Below are 22,867 nucleotides of genomic sequence, written 5' to 3'. Positions count from 1 at the left end.
ATTACAACACATTTTCTTATGTTGTTGTTCTAAGCATTTATGGGTACAAGTAGCGTTTTGTGATGTACGCAGTGTGAGAGTGCTTCTACTATTGAAAACTGCTTTGAAGAAGTGCTCCTTTATTGTGCTCCTTCCTCAACATCTCTTCATATCAATAGCGCTCGTCACTACTACTATGTAAAGCCTTTTAGAATATGCAACAAATACATCGATGTAGTCACTTAGTGAAATGCATGCACGCTATTCGGGGGAAGAGTGCGAGCCTCTTCTATTTCATACCCGATTCGTGTTTTTCTTGCGGCCCAACATTTGTGACAGAGGGTTCACATGCCTTGCGCAACCTAATCTATTCAAATGGCCATCATTTCATGTTTTAATATCATTTTACCAATGGTTTCAAATTTGTTATCATATTTTTTTAAAAACACAAGCAAAACAAAGAAAAATACCCAAACTTGAATGATTCAGCACTCAAGGTAGTATTGGTAATAACAACGATAATACTTACGAGAATAACTGTGGTAATATATGCGTAATGTCCGCGGTAATGTTTGAAGCTGAAGAAAAGTCCTCTCGTCCCCCTCTCTCTTATTTGGCCAGCACATTGTGGACTCTTTCTTTACAAATCGTGGTAAACGACCACGGTAAATGTTATCAGATTCTCATAATGTGTAGATATACCCCACAACAAAATGATATGCTAAGTGGACGATTGTGCACGTGCTTGGTGAACTATATATAAACTAAGTTGGATCAAAACTGTTGAAAATTGTGTTCTTATTGGTTATTCCCTTGAGTAGAAAGGGTATAACTGTGACCGTAGTGTCATGCTTCAGGTGAAGACGACAGTAGTTACCGCTTTTGATAAAATGGAGAGTTGGTATGTTGATATTTAGAGCTAGCGTTGGGATTGATACCAAAGGAGAATGTGGCTACAATAAATGCAAGTTCCCAACCATGACAGATTCTAAGTGGATTACACGCATTACATAGTAAATTTAGATAACATTGAGAAACCTGTGGCAATTTTTGCATTGTTAGGGTTTAGCGCGCCTCCAAGGGGCCGATCCCTCCCTCCCCCACCAAAAAAAACTTAATTTTGTGTGTCAGTTAGTCAGAGGCCCTCCTCACTCAAGTGTGTCCTTAAATTATGTTGTCGAGCGTCGGGTGGCCATGTGTGGTTCTCATAATATAGACAACAGCCCCCCTTCTGCGTACTTGTTCACCAAAATGGCTGCCGATTGGTGTCGTGAGTGCAGGGTGGAAACGCTAATTCATGAGGACTGGACATCAGGGGACAGGATCTGCAAGGCGTGTGCGCTCGTCCTGGAGTCGCACATGGTGGATGAGCGGCCAGAGTGGCGTACCTTCGTGGGCGAAGACCCGCGAAACAACGACCGGGTGCGCGTGGGCGGGGAGGATCAGGACCCTCTGGCCCCCTCGCGTCTATTAGAAACCCACATACAGCAAGACGGCACTAGGGGCGCCGCCTCCCTGCATCGTACCCAGCAGCTTACAAGGAGGGCGGTCGACGTGAAGGAGTCCCGCGCCCGGCGACACGCCATGACCGCCATAACTGCCCTCACGGACCGCCTCGTCGATCTGCCCACGTCGACCGTCTTGGTGCAGCTGGCCACGCAGCTTTTCCTCGACCACGAGAAGGCGTTGTCAATTCGTTGGCGGGATCAAAGGCAGCGCGAGGCTTTCGCTGGCGCCTGCATTGTCCAAGCTGCCAACGAACTTCCCGGCGTTCACCATCGCAAGGTTGCATCGGTAAGTGAGCACGGGGAGGGCCTCTGGAGTACAATTCTGCACTATAAAATAAAACTGCAGCAGAAAGTGCAAGCTGCAATGCAAGCAGACGTCCGCGGCGGTGCAGTTCGAAATGCTCCGGAGCACAACATCACTACTATCAATGCAGCCGCATGCCGTCCTGAAACCGAGAATAACCTGCGTGGGTCTGTGTTTGTGTGTGTGTGTGTGAGTGTGTGTGTGTGTGAGAGAGAGAGAGAGAGAGAGAGAGAGAGAGAGAGATATCACTTGTCGATCATGTACAGCTGTGCTCTTATATGCCGATTCTGCCAATTTATAATGATCTACTACTTGGCTGTGTAGCGCATGCAAAAGGGCGGGGATGAGCTTCAGGGGAACGCAGGCTACGCTGGAGATAGCCAGCGCAATCGAGATGAGGCTGGCGTTGCGCCGCAGCCCCAAGGCGCTGCAGGCGGCGAGCATGTATGTGATGGCACGCCTCTACGAACCTGTCAGCGGGACGCTGCTGGAGCGCATCTTGGGTGCCTGCAGTGTGACCCAGTCGGTAATGTGGAAAGCCTACAAAGAGCTGTTTCCAGAGCTTGGTAAGGTGCTACCTGCATGTGTCCTGCAGGCTGGCCTTGACCTGCGGTCCCTTCTTCCGGACCCCAAGCAATACCCCAGCGGCCCTCCCCCCTCTAGTTAGTTCAAGCTTCCCGTGTCCCTTCAAGTTTCAAGGTTGGGTTATCCCGAGATTTTTGAGGTCATACCATGTTTTGGAGTCAGTCTTAGATCAATTTTGGGAACGCTGGGAGCGTTTATTTTAATTCAGATTTGCTTCAAGGTTTTTGATAACGGCTCTATTCAATGTCTACATGTACACCTCCTACTCACACACACACACACACACACCTTCATCCCCACCTGCATCTGCCCTTTTCCTCTTCCCTTGCGAGCATACCACAGAGATGCAGTAACTGAAACGTCCTCGCCTCAAACTAGGCTTTTCCACCTCGCCTCAAACTACGCCCCTGTAGCTACCACATCCACCTTTCTTGCTCACGTCAGCCTACAGGTGCCATGGTCACCCTGCTGCCCTATTTCAGCAAGCATCTACCCACCTACTGCAAAGAGATTCAAGTCGACGTGTGCCGTAGACCAATACACACACACACACACACACACACACACACAGAGAGAGAGAGAGAGAGAGAGGGTTAGGAAATGGACTCAAGATACCTTGGGAGCAGATGACATAGGAAATGCTCTTAACTGGTGGACTGCTAATACTCGAACATTTGATGAACTGTTGATACCAGATTCTCAAATTCAGATAAAATGCAACAGGATGTGGAAGATTACCAAGAATCAAGACTGGTGGCTGACAAGACTTATTGATGTCTGGATGAGCAAGTATCCTATGAGTCACAAAGTTTTTTTGTGACTGAGAGTGATCACAGGGTCTGCCTATAGGGGAAATCTGAGAGAGAGAGAGAGAGAGAGAGAGAGAGAGAGAGAGAGAGATAACTACGGGAAAGGATGTATCTCAGATGAGGGAAAGGATATTGAGGGCCTTAAATAAGCGAGACAAGTGCTTAAGAAATATGAATCGGAGGTGGCTAGCAAAGCACGATTCCTATGTAGACAACGAGAGCTTAGAGATGTGCACTGCTCCTTAAACTATTTTTCAAAAAGTTGCATACACAAGATTGTTAAAGAAGATTGCCACACCATCTCTGACCCTCCCTCATGCAAGAATGCAAAGAACACTTTGAAAACATTCTGAATAAATAGGTGGATATGTCTTTTGAGAGGCAAGAATCTATTGAGTTAATGCTTTTAATTGTGGATTCATGCATAGAGGAGCATAATGCTTAAATAATGAAAGTTCCATATGACGAAAAGAATTGCTTTGGGCCCTCAAAAAGTTGGGGAATGACAAGACCCTAGGGGCATGTGGATTAACAAAGGAATTTGTGATGGTGTTCTAGAATGACCTAAAGTCTCTGATAGTATCAGCAATCAATTAAATATTGCAATCCCAATGTATGGATCTTGTACTGAAACATGGACTCATCAAGGTTACACCTAAGAAGACATTTCCTGCCCTTTTATCAGAATGGAGACCTATAACTATGATGGGCATTGTGTACAAATTGCTGGCTAAAGAAATTGCAATTAGAATTTCACCCTTCTTAAGGAAACATGTGCATGAGGCCGAGGCTAGCTTTATTGGGGATTAGACAACATTTTGACTGTCATGTTGGGAATTGAAGCAAGCAGTAAAACAAATAAAAAAGTAGTGTTACTGCAAGTAGATTTTGCCAAAGCTTTTTACTCAATTATGTGGGATTTTGTGGTTAAGGTCACGACCAAATTGGGTTTAACCTAGGGAAATCTAGTCTAATAGATATATTAGTAGAAAATTTTCACTCTTGCATTTGGAGGGGAAAAAGGATAGCCATAGGTACAATCTTCAAAGACCAAGGATACCGAATTGTGTTTCAGCCAAAAAGTTCATGACTATTTGGGTAGAGAAAAGAGTGTCCTTTAAAGTTGCAAATGGTATTGTGATGAGTGGCCCTTTCATGTTAGAGACACGATTCTGTAAGCTATTCTAATACCTTATATGTTGTACTTATTACCACATATTGACTGGTCTCACACTTCTTTGTTCAGGATGAGATCCATGTACTTAAAAATTTTATGGGGGTCTTCCAGCAAAGCCTAGTTAGCTTTAGATTCAGTTTTTGAACCTGCATACATGGGTGGATTAGGTATCTTGAACTTGAACCTGCATATGCTTGCTAGAAGTGCTACTCTGCTCAAACATATGCTGGATATTGATAAATGTTGGTCTCATTTACTATGGTATCTGATTGATAAATTTGTCACTATAAGAGGAAAGATTGAGAACCGTTTCTATACCGCCAAATAACACATGGAAATGGAAAAAGTGTGTGAGCGGTAATAAGAGCGGGAATTTCCGCGGCAATGGTTTAACAACAATATCAGCGGATATATTGCCATGATTATTACCGTGCATGTGGTCGCCACTATTATCGCCAATATTATCTCCAGGTGTCTATTCAAAAATAAAGGTGCTCATTTGGGCCACCCAGAATTGGATGGCTCAAATGAGCACCTCTTTTTTTTATTTGCATAAAACATATAAAGCATCAATTGTTTTTTGAAAAAATGTACAAAAAGCCAAACATAGGAGCTAAAAAATACATTACCTTGACAAATTGAAGTACAAAAAATCAATAATTTGAAAAACAAATAGGATCAAAATTCTAATTGCGTTTTATATACATGTGATCATAGAGTCCTTTGTGCCACATTTGTACTTGTAAAAGAGGACTACAAAAACTTTTCCATCTGTTTAACCCTTCCTCCTCCTCCTCCTCCTCTTCATCTTCCATAGGTTCATATGTTTGATCATCCTGACTCTACATTAACCAAAACCACGAAATTAAAAAAATTAACAGCTTAAAACAATCAATACAATATGATTTGTTTAAAATTATCGCCTCTAGAGATTTGATAGCTGAGACGAACTGCTCGCGAAGGATGTGATGGTTCTCCAACAAACATCGCCAAGTATTAAAATTCTATGTGAGGCTCTCAATACTTGACCATCTCTCTGGTGGGTGATTCAGAGTGATAATTTCCTAAAGATGCAATAACAAGAGAAATTCATAGTCTAAAACCCTTTTTAATCAATTTAGGGCCGAATTTAGGAAAAACTTACATAATTATCCTTCCAAGATGCTTTGCCTCCTGAACCATAGTGTGTGGAAGTTTGTCTTGCCAGAGCTTTCCGTTGTTGTCTATAGGATGAGTTCATTGCAGCTTGTTTGCCTTTTTCTTGCATGGCCTACTTTCACTCTCCATTTTCCATGTTGCCTCCGTGGTAGCTCCAATTTGTATTTGCGACCTGGTTGGCCATTGTGCGCTATATGCTTGATTGCTCGTTTTTCAGAAACTTTTTAATGTAGCCCTCCAACCACTGTGCCACAAAATGCTCCTTGGGGGCCTTTGGGAATCGAGCATGCAACACTTCCTCGGTGTAGCATGCATGATCAAGCAGCTAGCTGATATCTGAACTTTACAAAACAATTCTTACACGTCGAATGTATAAGAATCTGAAGATGACATCAGAACGCCTTGCCTTGTGCAATACCAAAATTCACTTTGCCACCATACTTTACTCTATAGTAGAATCCATGTGTCTCTGCCACGGGTTCATAAGCAACCTTGTCCTCTATGTTTGGTGCGGCACACTATGAAATAGAGGACTCCGTCGCCCCCCATTACCAAAACAAGCAAACCCACAAGATCGCCTCGTCCTCTATGTCTGGTGCGGCACACTATGAAATAGAGGACTCCGTTGCCCCCCATTACCAAAACAAGGAAACCCACAAGATCCCTCATCGCTGCGTCTCTCTCAACGCTCGCTACCGTGAGACGAACATCGGTGCATGCTACCAGAAGAAGTGCATTGACCAGTTGTGGGCTGTTGATGATGCTCATCTAAAATTGGAGCGGAATGGAGTGGCATAGGCCTTTGTGATGGAAAGAGAGTGGGGCGTGTGATGGAAGGGGAGTAGGAACCTTAGAAGGAGGTGTCGTCGATGCCAGGCTCTGGATGAAGGGAGTCCCTCCGTGGCTCCTGCATGGTGTGGTATTTTGAGAAAGACCATAGGTCACAAGCTCCTGTGGAGTGTAGCGTCCAAACAATCCCTCTGTCGAACAAAGATACTCATCTTGCAAAGAGAGAGCACATTGGAGGTCTCGATCTACCACCAGGGGAGGAACTTGGGTAGATGGATCGGTGCCTCCCTGGGTGTAGGAGGGCCATGCCTGCAAAGTACAAAGAGAAAATCCATACTCATGCTCCCAAAAAACTATCTAAAAATAAACTTAATTTCATTGTTTGGACTTACCGCCTCAAGACCTAGGTCCACTAGAGGCGATGTCCACCCTATATGGGAGCCCATCTGGGACGTAACCAACCAAAAGAAGAATGTGATGGCTCCTCCCCACCAGATGATCTTTTGTCTGACATCTACATTAAAGGATCTAGCCCTTTATATATGTCTCTCTCTATCTCTACCCCTTTCCTCTCTCTCTCTCTCTCTCTCTAATGTATAGAGGGGGTAGAGAGAGATAGAGATTAAAGCATTGGTTTCTCCTTCTCTTAGACTTCAAAAAATTACACCCAAGTAACTACACCCATGGTTTACAATATTGTTTATTGCAAAGAGTAGTGGAGTGGTTTTAATAGTGCTAAGTTGGCACCAATTCCTATCAAGATTGCTAATAGGTCAATAATGGTTAAGCCATAGGCAAGTCTAAAAGGAATCCATTATTAAGACCATAGTTCACGACGGTGTCTTGTAAACCCTGTAAAATGGCATGCTAACCGAGATAATAAATCCTAGTACACTTACCCTATTGCAATGAACAACTCCAACCTTCTATAGATAGAAAGAGTGCATCTCTTCTTTAAAAGGTTGTGTATATGGAAAATACAATAGGAAAGAGGGGGAGGGGGGGGGGGGCTTGTGTGTGTGTGTGTGTGTGTGTGTGTGTGTGTGTGAAATAGTGTGTGTGTATGCTTGTGCGGTAGTGTGCTTGAGTGCGTGTGTGTGAGAGAGAGAGAGAGAGAGAGAGAGAAAGAGGGGAGAGACAGTAGAGGAGAGAGCGATAGAGATTGGAGGGGAGGGGGGGGGGGGGGGGGGGGGCTAAGGAGAAAGAAGAAATTCGAGCTGCAAGAGCGATGGCGGGGAGTTTGAGATCATAGTATGCTACAAATACATTGCATACTCTTCTCCTTCTTTCTTTTTTAGGCATTACCACTACCACCTACTGCTTTGGATGAGGAAGAGATAGAGGAGAGAGAGATCCATGATTCAAGTCCCACGGTTGCAAGTCTTAGCGTGGATGATTGTCATGATAATGATGATGACTATATGGAGGATGAAAAATTCAAATATGGTAAAGCCAACACATCCACAAATGACAATTCTATTTCTCTCTTTATTGATTCAGGATCCATGGGCTTAGAATTGGACGATGCTTCTTGTAGAGATCTTTTAGAGGATGATTTATTAACATTTAGTATAAATTGTGGACATTTATTTTTATGCTATCCATTTATATCTCTCTCTATCCCTCTTTCTCTCTCCAATTTCATGAAGAATACTAAATTAGGTTAATCAAGTGAGAGTGATTAATTTAATTGATAACAAAATATCTTTAATTTTTTGAAACAATATTTGTTTATGAAAAGTAACAAATGCTTTCCATTTTTTTAAAGAAGCATCGATATTATAAAGCGTTATGGGTGCAAGTGGAGCTAACATTTTGTATTTTGCACATTGTTGCAAGATAGCATTTCAAGAAACTAACATAAGTGCAACCATCTGGTAAAATGTGGGCACACTTCACTCTATCTTCCCCATGCCTCGACAAAGGATTTTGTCCACGTTTGGCTTCTCATCTCTGACATTGCTTGCTTTACAAGGAGGCACCTACATAGCTATAGCACTTGAAGAAACTAACATAGGTTCTACCATCTGGTAAAATGTGGGCACGCTTTACTCTGTCACCCCCATGTTTCAACAAAAGATCCTGTCCATGTTTGACTTCTCATCTCTGACAATGCTTCTTTTACATGGAGCCGCATACATAACTTTAAGAGGGAGAAAACTTTTATAGTTTCATGCTAGCTATTGTTTTACGTTTAATATTATTTCTCTCATATTATTGAAATTTTATATAATGTTCTTGAATTTGTTTTCACAAACAAAATAGGGAAAAACACCAAAATTTGAAAGGTTAAGTGAGTAATCTGGGTTATTAAACTCTTAAATTGTGTTCTTTAATTTGTTTTCACAAGAAAAGTAGAGGGAAACACCAAAATTTGAATGTTTAAGCACTTAGTTTGGGTTAAGGAATAGATGCGGTAATATCACAAGTTGTAATAGCGGTAATAAATGTAGTGATAAACACGGCATTAGATGCGATAATACTTGAAACACAAAAAACACCCGCCCGCCGCCCTTCTCTCTCTTCCCTGTGCATCCCATTTTGGACTCTCTATCTACAAAACATGGTAAAAAGCCGCGGTAAATGTATTGAGATTTTCATAGTGTGTTGTGTATTTTCATGGCCATTGGGATATGGACCCGTGGGGTCAAACAAAAAATATGCTGATTAAATCTTGGAAACATGTATGTACAAAACTGGTATGGGCTGGTAGAGTAAGCTACACTGGTAATTCATTGGGTGATAGATGCAATTTTTTGGCGGGCATTTTTTGATGAGCGCTTTTTTGGAATTTGGAGCAAATTACAAGAAGATTATTTCTCCCTTCTCAAATTTATTCTCTCTCTCTCTCTCTCTCTCTCTCTCTCTCTCTCTCTCTCTCTTGTATCACTATGAAAATCTCCAAGTGTTTACCGTGCTGTTTTACCACGTTTTGTAGAGAGAAGGTGCAAATTCAAGTAGAGAAACAATAGAGAGGAGGGTGGGGAGGTTTCTTTTGTGTTTAAAATATTTCCACAACAGTTTCTACCATTATACCGCTGTTATTATCGCGTATATATTCGACAACCAAATTTAGCGCCTAAACTTTCGGCTTAAAATAAACATCCCCCCCCCCCCCCTTCAAATTTTGGTGTTTCCCTCCTCTCAATAAAAATTAAAGAATATTGTATAAAATTCTTAAATTTAAAAAAGAAGAGAGAGAGAGAGAGAGAGAGGGGGGGGGGGGGGGGGGGGGGATAATAAGATTATACTTGGTTACAACTAAAATAATCACTATCAATTGATTAACATAATTGAGCATATTCCGAAATCTATAGTGAGGAAGAGGGGGGAGAGAGATGAATGGATTACAAGACCAAAAAACTTCATAACTGCAAAATGTTTATGAATCATCTTTCCAATGATCTCTACATGAGACATCACAATTCCAAGCCCATGGATCCTAAATCATTAAAGAGAGAAACAGAATTGTTGTTTGTGGATGCATTGCCTTCATCATTTTCTAGTTCGTCATCTTCCATCTCATCATCTTCATCATCATGACAATCATCCTCGCTAAGACTTGCTGCCACCGGACTTGATTCATTGACCTCCCTCTCCTTTGTTTCCACCTCATCCAAAGTTGGAGGTGGAAGAGGGTCTAAGATAGCCTCCACTTCATTAGTGGAAAAAATGGTTCTCCCCCAAGGTGTTACGGGAATTACGAACCAAAGTTTTGGTTGGTGAATTTTTTATATATAGATGACCTAAAAAATAGAAGCTCAAAGTGAGTAACATTGGTATAGCTAATGCTACAAGCAAATAAGAATAAAAAAGATACATGTCACTCACCTGCTCACAATTGCACAGTAAAACTAAATTGTCATACCTCTCTGTGTGATGCACACTAGAGTCCACCATGTAGAGGCCCTTCTCATGTCGTCTAGACACATTTGCAAACCACTTGCACTCAAAGATGAAGGTATGAAAGGTTCTAAAATTAACCTTTAGTATCCTTTTAATAGTTCCATAGTACTTGTAGGACATGAGATAAAATGCCCCGTTAACTTCAATGGGTTGGTGACCAAAACATATGGTTGCTTTTACCTCACTAATTTTTTTTTGGGCAAAAAAAATAGGTACAAAAAAGTTGCATTTTTGCCATTCTGCGGACCTATCATCAAAGTTTCTATAGTCACGCTCAATACAGATACTATATACATGTTTTCTTAGTTCCCTTTGGGCCTTTGGATTCAAAAGGAGCCATGGAGCATGTCAAAAGGATAATGGATCTCTTACAATTGGAACCTTGGGGGCAATGATAAAGTGCTAAATACAGCAAACATGAAAAAACTGGGTTTAGCATTATGACCTCTAGAAACCCATAGAAACTACTTAATATCTAGCCAAGTTTGTATTCTATGATTAGATATGGTTAGTACCTACAAAATACACACAATTGGCCTAAGAAACTAGCAATATTGAGAAAGTTATACTTGCTACTCTAAAATGTATCATATTCTTCAGCAATCAAAAAGCTCAACCATCATCGTATACTATGCTATATAGCATATTAGGTCCCCCAAAACTCAAGGAAGATTATCTTTATGTTATACATTACACTTACACAATCAAAATTGAATTTGGATATCAAGAAAGCCACCAAAGAAATCATAAAAGTGCTAATTTTGGCCAAAAAACAGGATTATGCAATTCTTGTAAATTGGTCATAACTTTCAAATTTAACACTTAGCTCTCCCTACAAGCATCAAAACATGTTGACAACTATGAAGACTTAACCTCTAGCCATCTAAACCTCACAAACATGAAGTTTAGAGTGGTATAGTTGCCAAAAATTGAAAAAAAGCCAAAAACAGGACCCGTTTTTTGACAGAGTTTAGGTTCAAAAATGTTGTGCAAGAATAAGGTTAATGGTGAGATCGATACTCCAAAAAAAATGCTAAGTTTTTTTCAGCTCATAAGGCAACTTTGTGGATATATAGCACCTAGAAATTCATTTTCATACTCTTCAAATAATTCAAGCAAAATGGTCACTTAACAGGACACAAAAGTGTCCAAGGACATAAAAGTGTCCTGTTACCATTCTAGTGTTATATAAGCCAACATCAGCATTTTCTTTTCATTTTGCAATTTTTTTTTTGTGCAAGTGTATCCATTTTTTTAAAAACCAAACAAGGCTGGAAATCAATTTTTTTTTCTACAGTCCTATCATTGTGCTTGCATTGATGGGGAGCGTCCCTTTTGTTTTTTAGAGAACTACTATTACCTTCACTTTTTCTCGGGATCTCTTCTAGCTAGAGTACTCTCTTTGAGCCTCTCTAGATTCTTTTTTCTTGTTGTTGACCATACATGTGGCATCGACATCCGCTATTTGCATATTTTTATTTGCACATTTTATCCTACACTTCTCTCTAGATGCCTTTCTCTTCCATCCCCTATCATTGCATTTGGTCATGGATTATTGCTACCAAAAGCCTCTGCCATGTAGTAAAAGGTGCACCCCAAAGTTAATTAGTGTATAGTGTGTATTAGAAAGGAGGGGTAACTTATTCCATGTGATCTTTTTAATTTTAATAGGTTATTTGACTTACAAAAGGGATTTATGAATGATAACTAGAATATATAAGTTTAACAAGATAAAGGGATCATTTTATTGCCTCACAATACATTAGTACATGAATTTTTTCATCATTTGAAGACACATGATATAGATGGTTTCTTGTAATTGCACACCCAAGCTACCATGCTACCACTCCCCCTCAGATACAAGGATTTTTTAATAATTTAAGGAAACATGATATAGATGGTTTCTTGTAATTGCACACCCCAAGCTACCATGCTACCACTCCCCCTCACATCGATATATTTTGGTGTAAAAGGCTAGGAGCTATTGGCTCATTTGTGTGTCCTTGATTGATTTGGTGGCACTATACATTTTTCAGATCTACTTAGGCCTTGTCTCTTCTATGACTTGAGACACGAGATTTTGGGAATTTAATTTTGGCATTATGGATTTCCATTGGCACTCAAAATTATTCTCTCAAGATGTGGTGATGCTTTAGGGAGTCATTTTTGGATGTGGCTTGATGTGTATTGTAATTGAGAGAGAGAGAGAGAGAGAGAGAGAGAGAGAGAGAGAGAGAGAGAGAGAGAGAGAGAGAGAGAGAGAGAGAGAGAGAGAGAGCAAAGTGGTGTGAGAGAGTTCCAAAGGGACCTCTTAGAAATGTGTTCAAGGCCCGAATAGCCTCAATCGCTCAGCATGATCCTAAAGAATCTTTTGCACTCAATCTAAGCTTCAAACTCACGGTGCCAAGACAGCTCTCGCGTGCATTAAGCTATCATGATGTCGGGCCATTTTAGAGAGAGAGAGAGAGAGAGAGAGAGAGAGAGAGAGAGAGAGAGAGAGAGAGAGAGAGAGAGAGAGAGAGAGAGAGAGAGAGAGAGAGTACTTCTCTATCTATTTCAACAATTTTTTGAAACGGGCATTAGGAAGAGAAAGAGGTCCTCTTAGACCCCTAGCAACTTCAGGATCCCAATTTTATTTGTCCTATATGAACATACCAACCATGTTGTATATCATTGAAACGATTTTGATAAGGAGAATCCAAAATTGCAATGTTCGCAAAGTTCTGATAAGACTTGCAAAATTTTTACGGTATCTTACTTTTTGCTAAGCTAACCATCAAAAAGTGAAATAGAGGTACCACCAATAGATGCTTTCACCCCTTTGCAATTTAAGGAAGACAAACATGTACTATTAAGAAAGCAAGCAAAGGACAAGTTTTAAATTCAAAATAAGAAAACGGTTAGTTGTTTTGAAATAAAATTTCCCTCCAAAACAAAATATATAATCTAGCAGGTAAAACCATATCATGTAGCATATTAAGGGTAGGAGCTCAGTGTGTAGATTGTAGATCTATAATCCCTACCCAAATGGAATATAATATGTAGATGTTGTGGAAGGCCATAATACAAAAAAAGTAATTATCTCCTTTAAAGGAAAAATGCATCATTTGACTACTGTTACACCTGTCTTACGCACCCACACATTTGGCATGTACTTATTCATCAAAATGTTTATCACCTCCATAATCTCATGGAAAAAAAAAGGCCCCACTAGATCCCATCCTCTTTCTAATGATGAAATTCAGTGATGGGTTTCATTTAGGTATACCCTATAGCAAAATGATGATGCCACCTGGAAGAATGTGTATGTGCTTGGTGAATTATCAACTAAGTTGCATCCAAACTATGAAAAATATGTACTTATTGGTTATTATCTTGATAGAGCATATATATATAGCTACTACCATAGTGCCATGCTTTAAGTGATGGTGAACATGGATATTATTTTTGATAAAATAGAGAGTTGGTGTGTTGATATTAAGAGAGAGTCATGGGGATTTTTGTAAAGGACAATGTGGCTACAACAAATGCAACTTGGCATTCATGGTAGATTCTAGGTGGATTGCACATGTTTCCTAGTTCCCTCATCATAAAAAGAAGGGGAGAGAGGGCGAGGTTGATACAAATGGATGGGAGACCCGAAGGTCTACAAAATGGAAAGTACATCATGGAGGCTTGATTGCAATCTTAAAGAAAGCAGAACAACTATGGAAGAAGAAAAAAATAGTGTAAAAGTAAGTGGAGTGGGTAATGGTGAGTTTAGTGCTTGTACAAATAAAGAGGAGTCCAAAACTCGTGGATGCTTGCATAACCATCATGGTAAACTACACATTTTTCCTTTGCACGTGGTACAAATACCTATTTTAGCTCCTCGCCTGTGTGCTTTAGTCGTGAGAAAGTGAACTCCCCTTCAATTCATACCTTGGTATCCTTAAGGTGGCCATATTCTTGGAGCAGGTGGCAGCAATCCACAATATTCTTGAAGTGACAAATGGCCCAGGCATTGAAAATGCACTCGTTGTGTTGGTTATTCCTTTTAGTGTTGACATATTACATGGTGTTGATGTCAAGTCTTATTTGTAGCAGGGTGTGCTCAATGAGCATAATAGACTAAAAGAAGTTTCCACTTAAGTCATGTCAAGGGGAGGCCTCCAATGGGAAGCATGAGTGAGTTTTGTTGATGAAAGTGCGGCTCACATAGCTCTGATGACACACATCTCCACTATCAAGGATATATGTGCAATCACATTTTTGTCTTCCTTTGCAATCTTCCCCTCTATCTCACCCGCTTTTTCGGTGGCAGATTTGTCCATGGACTTGATTTTGGTCTCAAGTACGTCAAGAGGTGCTTTGAGGTTTGGATTCTCCTCAATCACCATGTCGAGGGTGGATTGCAACCTCTCAAGGTGCTATTGCTAGGCTTGAATCCATGAATAATGAGGCTAATGATTGGTGGCTTGCAAGAAGAGCTGTGGAGGAGATGTGCCATGGGGAGATTTTCTTTCATCTATTTCCTTTGAGAGTGGAACACGTGAAGCCAAGGGGGGTGAACCCTTCCATATGAAAAGGGCATAACTTTGAAAGATAAGGGTTATAGGACCTCTTTGTTGAGTACTGAGCGACTTGGTATTGAGCGCTGCTTTCAAGCACTACTATCAAGTGACCTGCTGCAAGTGTAGACACCTTTCTTGAGACAAGTACTACATGGTAGGAATAGGGAAGGCTGGGGCACTAACGTCCCCCATATAGTTGCCCGTCAAACCGTTGTGGGAGATTGGCAATGTGCTTAGGATTTAGAGAGAGAGAGAGAGAGAGAGAGAGAGAGAGAGAGAGAGAGAGAGAGAGAGAGAGAGAGATCTATTAACAGATCAAGCCTTTAGAGATAGGGTGGTATGGATCATACAAAAGTTGTCAGTGTGAAAGCAAATTGTAAATTACTATAACATAGAGAGGGAGAGAGAGAGAGAGAGAGAGAGAGAGAGAGAGAGAGAGAGAGAGAGAGAGAGAGAGAGAGAGAGAGAGAGAGAGAGAGAGAGAGAGAGAGAGAGAGAGATTCTCCATCGATTTCAACAAATTTTTGAAACACACATTCGGAGGATAATGGTGTTTAAACATTCTCCTATGACTAGTTTTACAAGACCAGCTTTTTATATGGCCTTGAGGCTTGAATATTGCCGAGACATGGAATCTATATTGGAACGTGTAGTGTCCCAAGGAAGCTAATAAATACACATACATAGGGGACTTTGTGAGGTAAAAATGTAGTATTTAGAAATAAATCAAAGGACTAATTTTCAATTCAAATAAAAAAGAAGCTAGTTGTTTTGAAATTCAAATTTCTCTAAAATAAAACTTGAAATCTAGTGGGTAAAACCATATCATGTATTACATATGTGGAAAGAGCTCAATGTGTAGATTGGAGATCTATAAAGTCTACTCAAATGGAAGATCATATGTAGGAGTTATAAAGGTTTAAAAGCCATAAGATTTTCTATCTACGTCATAGGGGGAACATGCATCCTTTGATCACTCTTACATCTCTCTTACACATTCATTCTTGCACACATGGCATGCACCTATTCACCAAAATTTTAGTCACCTCCATAATCTCATGGCACATAAAGAGGCCCTCCTAGATCCCATCCTGTTCCTAATGATGAAATTTGAAGATGGGTTTCATGTAAGTATACCCTATAGATAAATGGTATTGCTACCGGGAGAATGTGCACGTGCTCGATAACTCTATCTATAAACTAAGCTGGATTGAAACTCTAGAGAATATGTTGCAATTGTTTATTCCCTTGAGTATAAAGTTGACAACTATTACCATAGTATAATGCTTTAAGTGATGGGGAACATGGATATTACTTTTTATAAAATGGAGAGTTGATATGTTGATATTAATTAAGAGAGAGTCATGGTGTTGGACGGGAGAGACTCACACACCCATGAAGTGCATGCAAACACTACCTAGATCAACATAATGTCAATCGAGGACACAGATGACACGATAGGCACACGGAGGAAATCCCTCAAGCTTCTTAGGCTGAGACCATCCTACACATACAACACTCTAGAAGGCCAACTAAACCACCATCAAGAACCTCACTACCCGCAACCACATTACCTAGCCACATACACACATACGGAAGGTAACTCACCTAATCATGCCAGATTCATATGAAACTTAAGGAACACCATTTCCTCACTAGGATACACTTGTCCCTAAGCTTCTACACTCAAAATCCTCACTCTAAACCTGTCTGCAGAAAACGCGTAGGATGACAGAGCCGAATTTTGAAAGCGCCCGAAACTGAAATTTATGAGTACCTATGCGTAGCTTATGTCTCCACAATTCTATAGACTACTAGCACGAAGAAAACAGACATCGTTTGATACACTTACGACCACAAATAGCTCGTAGATGCGTCGGCGTGTGCGCTTTGTCTCGCGTGGAATGCTTGGCGTTGTCGCGTAGCTCTCCTTGAGCCTACAACAATGGTGCAGTCAGATCTCCAATGTGTTGAGCGAGCCGGGCGTAGCGAGAGGATGAAGCTCATGCTCACTCTCTTTCTCTCTCACACACAGTAGAGGGCAGCGCTAAAGTTTGATTATGATTAAAGTCCTTTTAAAAAATGACCTAGGTAGCTTATATACTAAGGCTACCTTAGGTTTAACCAAAATAGGGGTTGAAAGAGTCAAATGGCTTTGTATTTACAATCTGGAAGTGCCATTGCACCCCGGCTTCTGAAACTAGAATAACTACTCATTATAAATGACGTTTATAGCCATAATCCGCAGCATTTCATAACTCGCAAAAGATACGACTTTGGTACGAAACTTGAGTTATGTTGTGTTGTTGACCCAGCGGTCAACACATGGGAATGATGTAAAGGAGAATATGGCTACAAAAAACGCATGTTGGCATTCATGGAATATTTTGAGTGGATTGTATAGGTTTCCTAGTTCCCTCGTCATACAAAGAAGGGGAGAGAGGGGGTGGTTGATAGAAGTGAAAGTCTACAAAATGAAAGGTATATGGAGGCTTGATTGAAACCCTAGAGGAGAGCAGAGTAACTATGGAAAAGAAAAGAAAATAGTGGAAAACCAAGTGGGGTGGGTTGTGTCGTGTGTAGTGCTTGTATGACAAGGAATTCAAAACTTGTGTATGATTGCATGGGCACCATGGTAAACTACATATTTTCCCTTTGCACGTGCTACAAATACCTTCTTTAGCTCCTCTCCTTTGTGAGGGTAAGCTCCTCTGCACCGTTCCATACTGTGGTATCATTGATGAGGCTATATTCTTGGAGCAGGTGGAGGCAATGTACAATGTTCTCAAAGTGATAAATGGCTTGGCCATTCAAAATGCACTGATTGTATCAGTTGTCCCTTTTGGTATTGACCCTTGACACAATGCTCATGTCAAGTCTTGTTTGTAGGAGGGTCTACTGGATGAGCATAATAGCCTTGTAGAGGTTGCCACTTGAGTCAAGTGTCGAGAGTAGGAGGTGCTCATGAAGCTCTAGTTGCACACACATTTCCACTATCAAGGAGATATGTGTAGTGACATCTTTTTCTTCCTTTCCAATCTTCCCCTCTATCTTGTTGGCTTTCATGGTGGAAAATTTGGCCATGGACTTTATTTTGGCCTCAAGTGAGCCAAGGGGAAATGTGAGGTTTTGATTTTCCTCAATCACCATTTCAAGGGTGGATTGCAACATCTCCTTCAAGACACTAATGCTACAACTAATGACCGGTGGCTTACAAGAGGAGGTGTGCCATGGGGAGCTTTCTCCTTCATCTATTTCATTCCAGAGTGGAACACGTGGAGCCAAGGGGGATGAACCTTCTCCTACAAAAAGGACTTAACTTGAAATGATAAGGGCTAGAGGACCTTGTTGTCAAGTATTGAGTGACCTATTGACAAGCGCAAAGCGCGACATAGATCCCGACGGCCTCGAACGCTAGGAGTCGATGCACGCTGAGCTGGCCACGTTGAATTGAACATGGGGGGGCACCACCTAGCTTTGAGCGGCTAGGACACAGACAACGGTGAATCGAAGTAACAAACTTTGCACACACACACAAAGAGAGAGAGAGAGAGAGAGAGAGAGAGAGAGAGAGAGAGACGCAGGTGATGAGAAGCCCTCGAGGTGTGAGGGAAAACTATTATGATGCAATATTTACAACAAACTTATTTCCGGCGAGGTGGAAACCATTGTGATAGAGAGAGGTAGAGAGAGATAGTGAGCCTAATATTGCGTTCTGTAGAGGTGACTCATAAGCACGGAGATTTTTACTAGCATGAGTGAGTGGCGACCATTGGAGTCAAGGTGTAGACATTGCTTCTTCACATAGTGCTAATTCCCAAAATGCTACACTAAATCCCCTCTCTCTTGGTACAAGTGTTGCCAATCCCTCCCACCAAAATGCTACCAAGTGCTGACCCCCCCGATAGTGACCTCTCAGTGCCTCTTTATACGTGCTGGTTGCTTTAGGTTTAGGGCAGTCTAATTAGGTTAGGGCCCTAATCAGGGGAGACAAAGCAAGGTGGTGGGTCCCAGATGGTTGACCCTTACTTTGTCTCAGGAGGATTTAACACTAATTTGGTACCAAAACACGACACTTTTTAAAAATTTAAATTAAATGCTACTTGCATAAGACGGTTTGTTTAAGGAAAACCTCTTGATATGCTTAAATATGTTAGGTAGAGGGTCTTTAAAAAATATAATCTTGCATTTTAGAATTTACCATGATCAAGAAGTGACCCTCGTAAGACTGCTATAAATGCTTTGAAGAAATTGACTTTATAAGCTTAAGAAAAAATGAAGCGACCTTGTAGAAAATTTTAGGTGTCTTTTTCACAATTTTGCTATAGATTTGTTTTCAGGTCCAAAAGAATTTAGTTGGGAGTTTATAAAATAATGGAAAGTTCTATGTGTTTGATATAGCTATTTCAAGCATATCGTTCTATACAAATAAAATATATTTTTGATGTATTTGTGAGTTTTAGAAAGTGGTGCATTGCTTACCCTTTCCATTGAGGACTCAAGGTGGCAAGTAGTAGGGCTTTAGTATGCACTAATTATTTTATTACTTTAAATATTCAAAACTGCATAAAGAGAGAACTTTGATATTTTCATTCTTGAAACATAAGCATTCAAAACCTCAAATAATATCAAACTTTCTATGTAGACCAGCTACATGTATCAAAGTACATGGGTACATACAGAACTGGGGTGTCCAAAACCTTGGTTTTAATGTTATTACGGAGAACTCAAGATTTCAAGAGTTTTTCCATGATTAAAAATTCAAGTTAGAGTTCAAGCAACAAGACTTGATTGAGTTAGGAAGCCCAAAAAATACGTAGCTTCTTGGTTTCAACATATGAAGTCATTAGTAGTTGTCAAATTGCACTAGAATAGCCCCAATTCCACGAGGGGACCTTTGGAAGACCAAAATTATGCTCTTATTCAGCACATCCTCAAGTATGAAATTATGTCTATAACTTGCGTGTGACTTGGAAACTTGTCTATAAAGTGCATTCAATTGTTTTGTAACACTAAGTGCTAACACCTGGATTTTATAAACATAAAAAAGGCAATCTCTACAAAAAGATATAAGAATTTTATGATTTTTTTGGCAAAACAGCTTGAAATTTTACTAACATTTATGACTTAGAACTTGCCATAATTCTATCCATACGGGTTTTATTTTGACATGGAGAAAAATCCAGTGTTTTCTTTCCCTCATGGCCAATCTATGGTAGAAGCAAGGTATTAAAAACTTCTTTCTAGCTTGGCAAATAAACTGCCAAAACTTGGAAGGAAAATAGGACACTTTAGTGTCTCAGGACACTTAAGTGTCCAATTACAGAACTAGTGTTAAAAACGAAAACTCCTAGGTGGGCCCTTGTGACCATCACCTAGAGAGAAGTGATAATTTACAATTGGGTTTTTTTAACAAGATTTTGGCTTGAACTGGAAAAAAAAAAATGACAACCTATGGTTATTACTACAAAATGCATCGTGGACGAGATACCGGCGAACGACAAGCCTTGCAAGTGCGTCGGTGTAGCGTGTTCGCCAGTTTCGAGGCGGCCGGTCGGAGCATGCCTTTGGAGACTTTTCTTGTTTTGGTGTCGGCATCGTGTGACTTGACCGTCTTTCTTCTTTGTCGATGATGTCGATTCCTTCGTTTTTTTAATTTTTGGTGGGTGTGTATGACGTGCATGTGTTTTTTTTTTAATATGTACGTACGCGCAGGCTAGTGTGCTCTCTTTGTGGTTGGGTGAGGGTGTGTGCATTGTGAGTATGTGTGCGTATGTATGTGGGGGTGGTGTGTGTGTGTGCAGGTGTGTGTGTATGTATCGAGAGAGTGGGTGCGTGGGAACGAGAGAGAGAGGGATTATTTTATTATAAATATATATATAATATATATGTATCATTTTTTTCTACGTAGGCTAGGGTAATGGCATGCGAGCTCTTGAGGGGGAGGGGTATGAGAGGTGGGGAGTGTGTGTGTGTGTTGTGTTGTGTGTGTGAGAGAGATGGATGGCTCGACTGCTGCGCCATCGAGCTGACGAGGGGAGAGAGAGGCAGAGAAGGCGAGAGCGAGATGGGGTGAGAGAGTGTTTAGGGGGTGGGGGTGAGAGAGGTGGTGTGTGTGTGTGGGTATGAATGAGAGAGAGCGAGAGAGCGAGAGAGAGAGAGAGAGAGAGAGAGAGAGAGAGAGAGAGAGAGAGAGAGAGAGAGAGAGAGAGAGAGAGAGAGAGAGACGGGCTTGGTACACATGGCTGACAGAGATGAAGAGCGGGGAGGGGTATGAGAGGTCAACGGGATGGGGTAAGGGGTAGCGGACCAGTAAAGGGTGAGAGAAGGAGGATAATGGGGGTGGTATGAGTGTGTGTTATGAGAGAGAGGGAGATTTTGAATGATTGCGCTGATTCTCACAGAGAGCGAGAGAGAGAGAGAGAGAGAGTTAGGACGAAGGAGGGGAAGAGAGAGAGAAGGAGTGAGTGTGAGAGGAGGGAGTAGTGCGAAGAGAGAGAGAGAGTGTGTGTGAGGGTGTGTGAGAGAAGGGTCGGCCCGCCATAGGCAAACAAAGGGGGGGAGGGTTGGTGAGGTGGTGAGAGTGTGTGTGAGGGGAGGGTTGTTGGAGCTATATATGGCTCACTCTACTCAACTTGGTCTCACCTATATATTTGTATCTTGTCCTCAATATGAATTAGTCTTTGGGAGCGTATATGGTGTGTCTCTTGTCTCGTCTCTCTCTCTTTCTCTCTACATCTCAACATGGTATCAGCGCACTCCACATTTGCACATTGTGATCTCTAAGTCACTTGAATATTTGTACATAGATGCACAATTCACTTTTACATCATCATCGCTGGTTCATATTTTCACATTGTATAGGGGCTTGGGTTTTCCCCTTGAACTCTCCAAGGGTTTTTTTCATCCAAAGCTAGAGACCTTTGTTTGAGTGGGGGTGTTGGAGCTATATATGGCTCACTCTACTCAACTTGGTCTCACCTATATATTTGTATCTTGTCCTCAATATGAATCAGTCTTTGGGAGTGTATATGGTGTGTCTCTTGTCTCGTCTCTCTCTCTTTCTCTCTACATCTCAACAAGGGTGGTATCACGGCCCGCCGGGCAGGAGTATGGACGAGCGAGGAGGGGTAAGAGAGAGAGAGAGAAAGAGAGCTCTAATATGAATAATGGAAGAGAGAGAGGAAGACTCTTGTAAAATCATGGCGGTCCTCCAGTGGAAGAAAAACCAAAGGCAGCTTGTTTTATGCGCCCATTGGGCTAAGCGACACAAAAGAAGGGTAAGAGAGAGATGGTGGGTTGGCAGAGCCGAGCAGGAGAGAGAGAGACCTCTGCCCTCTGGTGATAATAAGGGGTGTGTGGCTAAACTGGTGGCGGCCCGCTGTGGGCAAGCATATGGGGGGGGGGGGGGGGGGGGGGAGTGAATGTTAAAAAACAATGTTTTTATCATTTTTTTCGGTATTGTGCTCCTTCCTGATTGGGGTTGGTTCTTGTGGCCGCGGTCTTGAAAATCGGCGGTCATTAGCCCTACCTTCTGGCTAGAGGCATTCATGCTTCTAGCCCTACTTCTAATTCTTTGGCAGCGGAGTTGGAGGGTTCTCCCTACTCTAGAATATCTAGCATGAACTTTGGGTAAAACCTTAGGAAGTACCTTTTGAGCCTCCATCCATTGACTCTGGTCTTGTGATTTTTTTTGTCTGCTTCCATCAACTTGTAACTGCCATTGGCGAAGTGCCTTTTGACAATGAATGGCCCTTCCCATCTGGGTTGAAATTTCTTTTCGTTCCTAGTGTCAAATCTGTTGTCGTATCTCAATACTAACATATCATTTTCTAGGCCCTTTTCCTTAAGCCCTTGATTGAAGGTGAGTCGGCGTCGCTCTGCTTGTGTTGCATAGTGATTGATTGCATCCTCTCTATCTAGCTGGAGCCTCTCCAAATCGAGGATGTAGTTGCAGAGATTGACAATTGGGCGTTTCAATTGGCTAGCCATGACTCACAAGCTGGCTATCTGTACCCCGATGGGTAGAATCGCCTCCTTTCCATAGACTAGATAAAAAGGGTGAAACTTACTAGTGTTCGGTAGGCCCATAGAGCGGC

The 22,867-nt window shown here is 41.4% G+C and overlaps 1 protein-coding gene across 1 annotated transcript; it reads left to right on the top strand.

Moving 5' to 3' along the window:
• Positions 1-1,338: 1,338 nt before the first annotated feature.
• On the top strand, positions 1,339-2,458 carry LOC147460582 (transcription initiation factor IIB-2-like). Its single transcript, XM_086503435.1, has 2 exons — positions 1,339-1,958; positions 2,116-2,458. The coding sequence occupies exons 1-2, from the start codon at positions 1,339-1,341 to the stop codon at positions 2,456-2,458; spliced, it is 963 nt and encodes a 320-aa protein (XP_086359561.1).
• The last annotated feature ends 20,409 nt before the right edge of the window (positions 2,459-22,867 follow it).

This window comes from Adiantum capillus-veneris, chromosome 3 (assembly GCF_014529385.1).
Source record: "Adiantum capillus-veneris isolate H3 chromosome 3, ASM1452938v2, whole genome shotgun sequence".
Lineage (NCBI taxonomy): Eukaryota > Viridiplantae > Streptophyta > Polypodiopsida > Polypodiales > Pteridaceae > Adiantum > Adiantum capillus-veneris.
The sequence above is the reverse complement of the archived record's forward strand: the minus strand, read 5'-3'. Positions and strand labels throughout refer to the sequence as shown.

Bases quoted from the DNA above. Each gene is read 5' to 3' on its own strand.
- LOC147460582 (XM_086503435.1), top strand. From the start codon at position 1,339: ATGGTGGATGAGCGGCCAGAGTGGCGTACCTTCGTGGGCGAAGACCCG. The intron at 1,959-2,115 runs GTCTGTGTTTGT...TTGGCTGTGTAG, and splicing joins ACCGAGAATAACCTGCGTGG to CGCATGCAAAAGGGCGGGGA.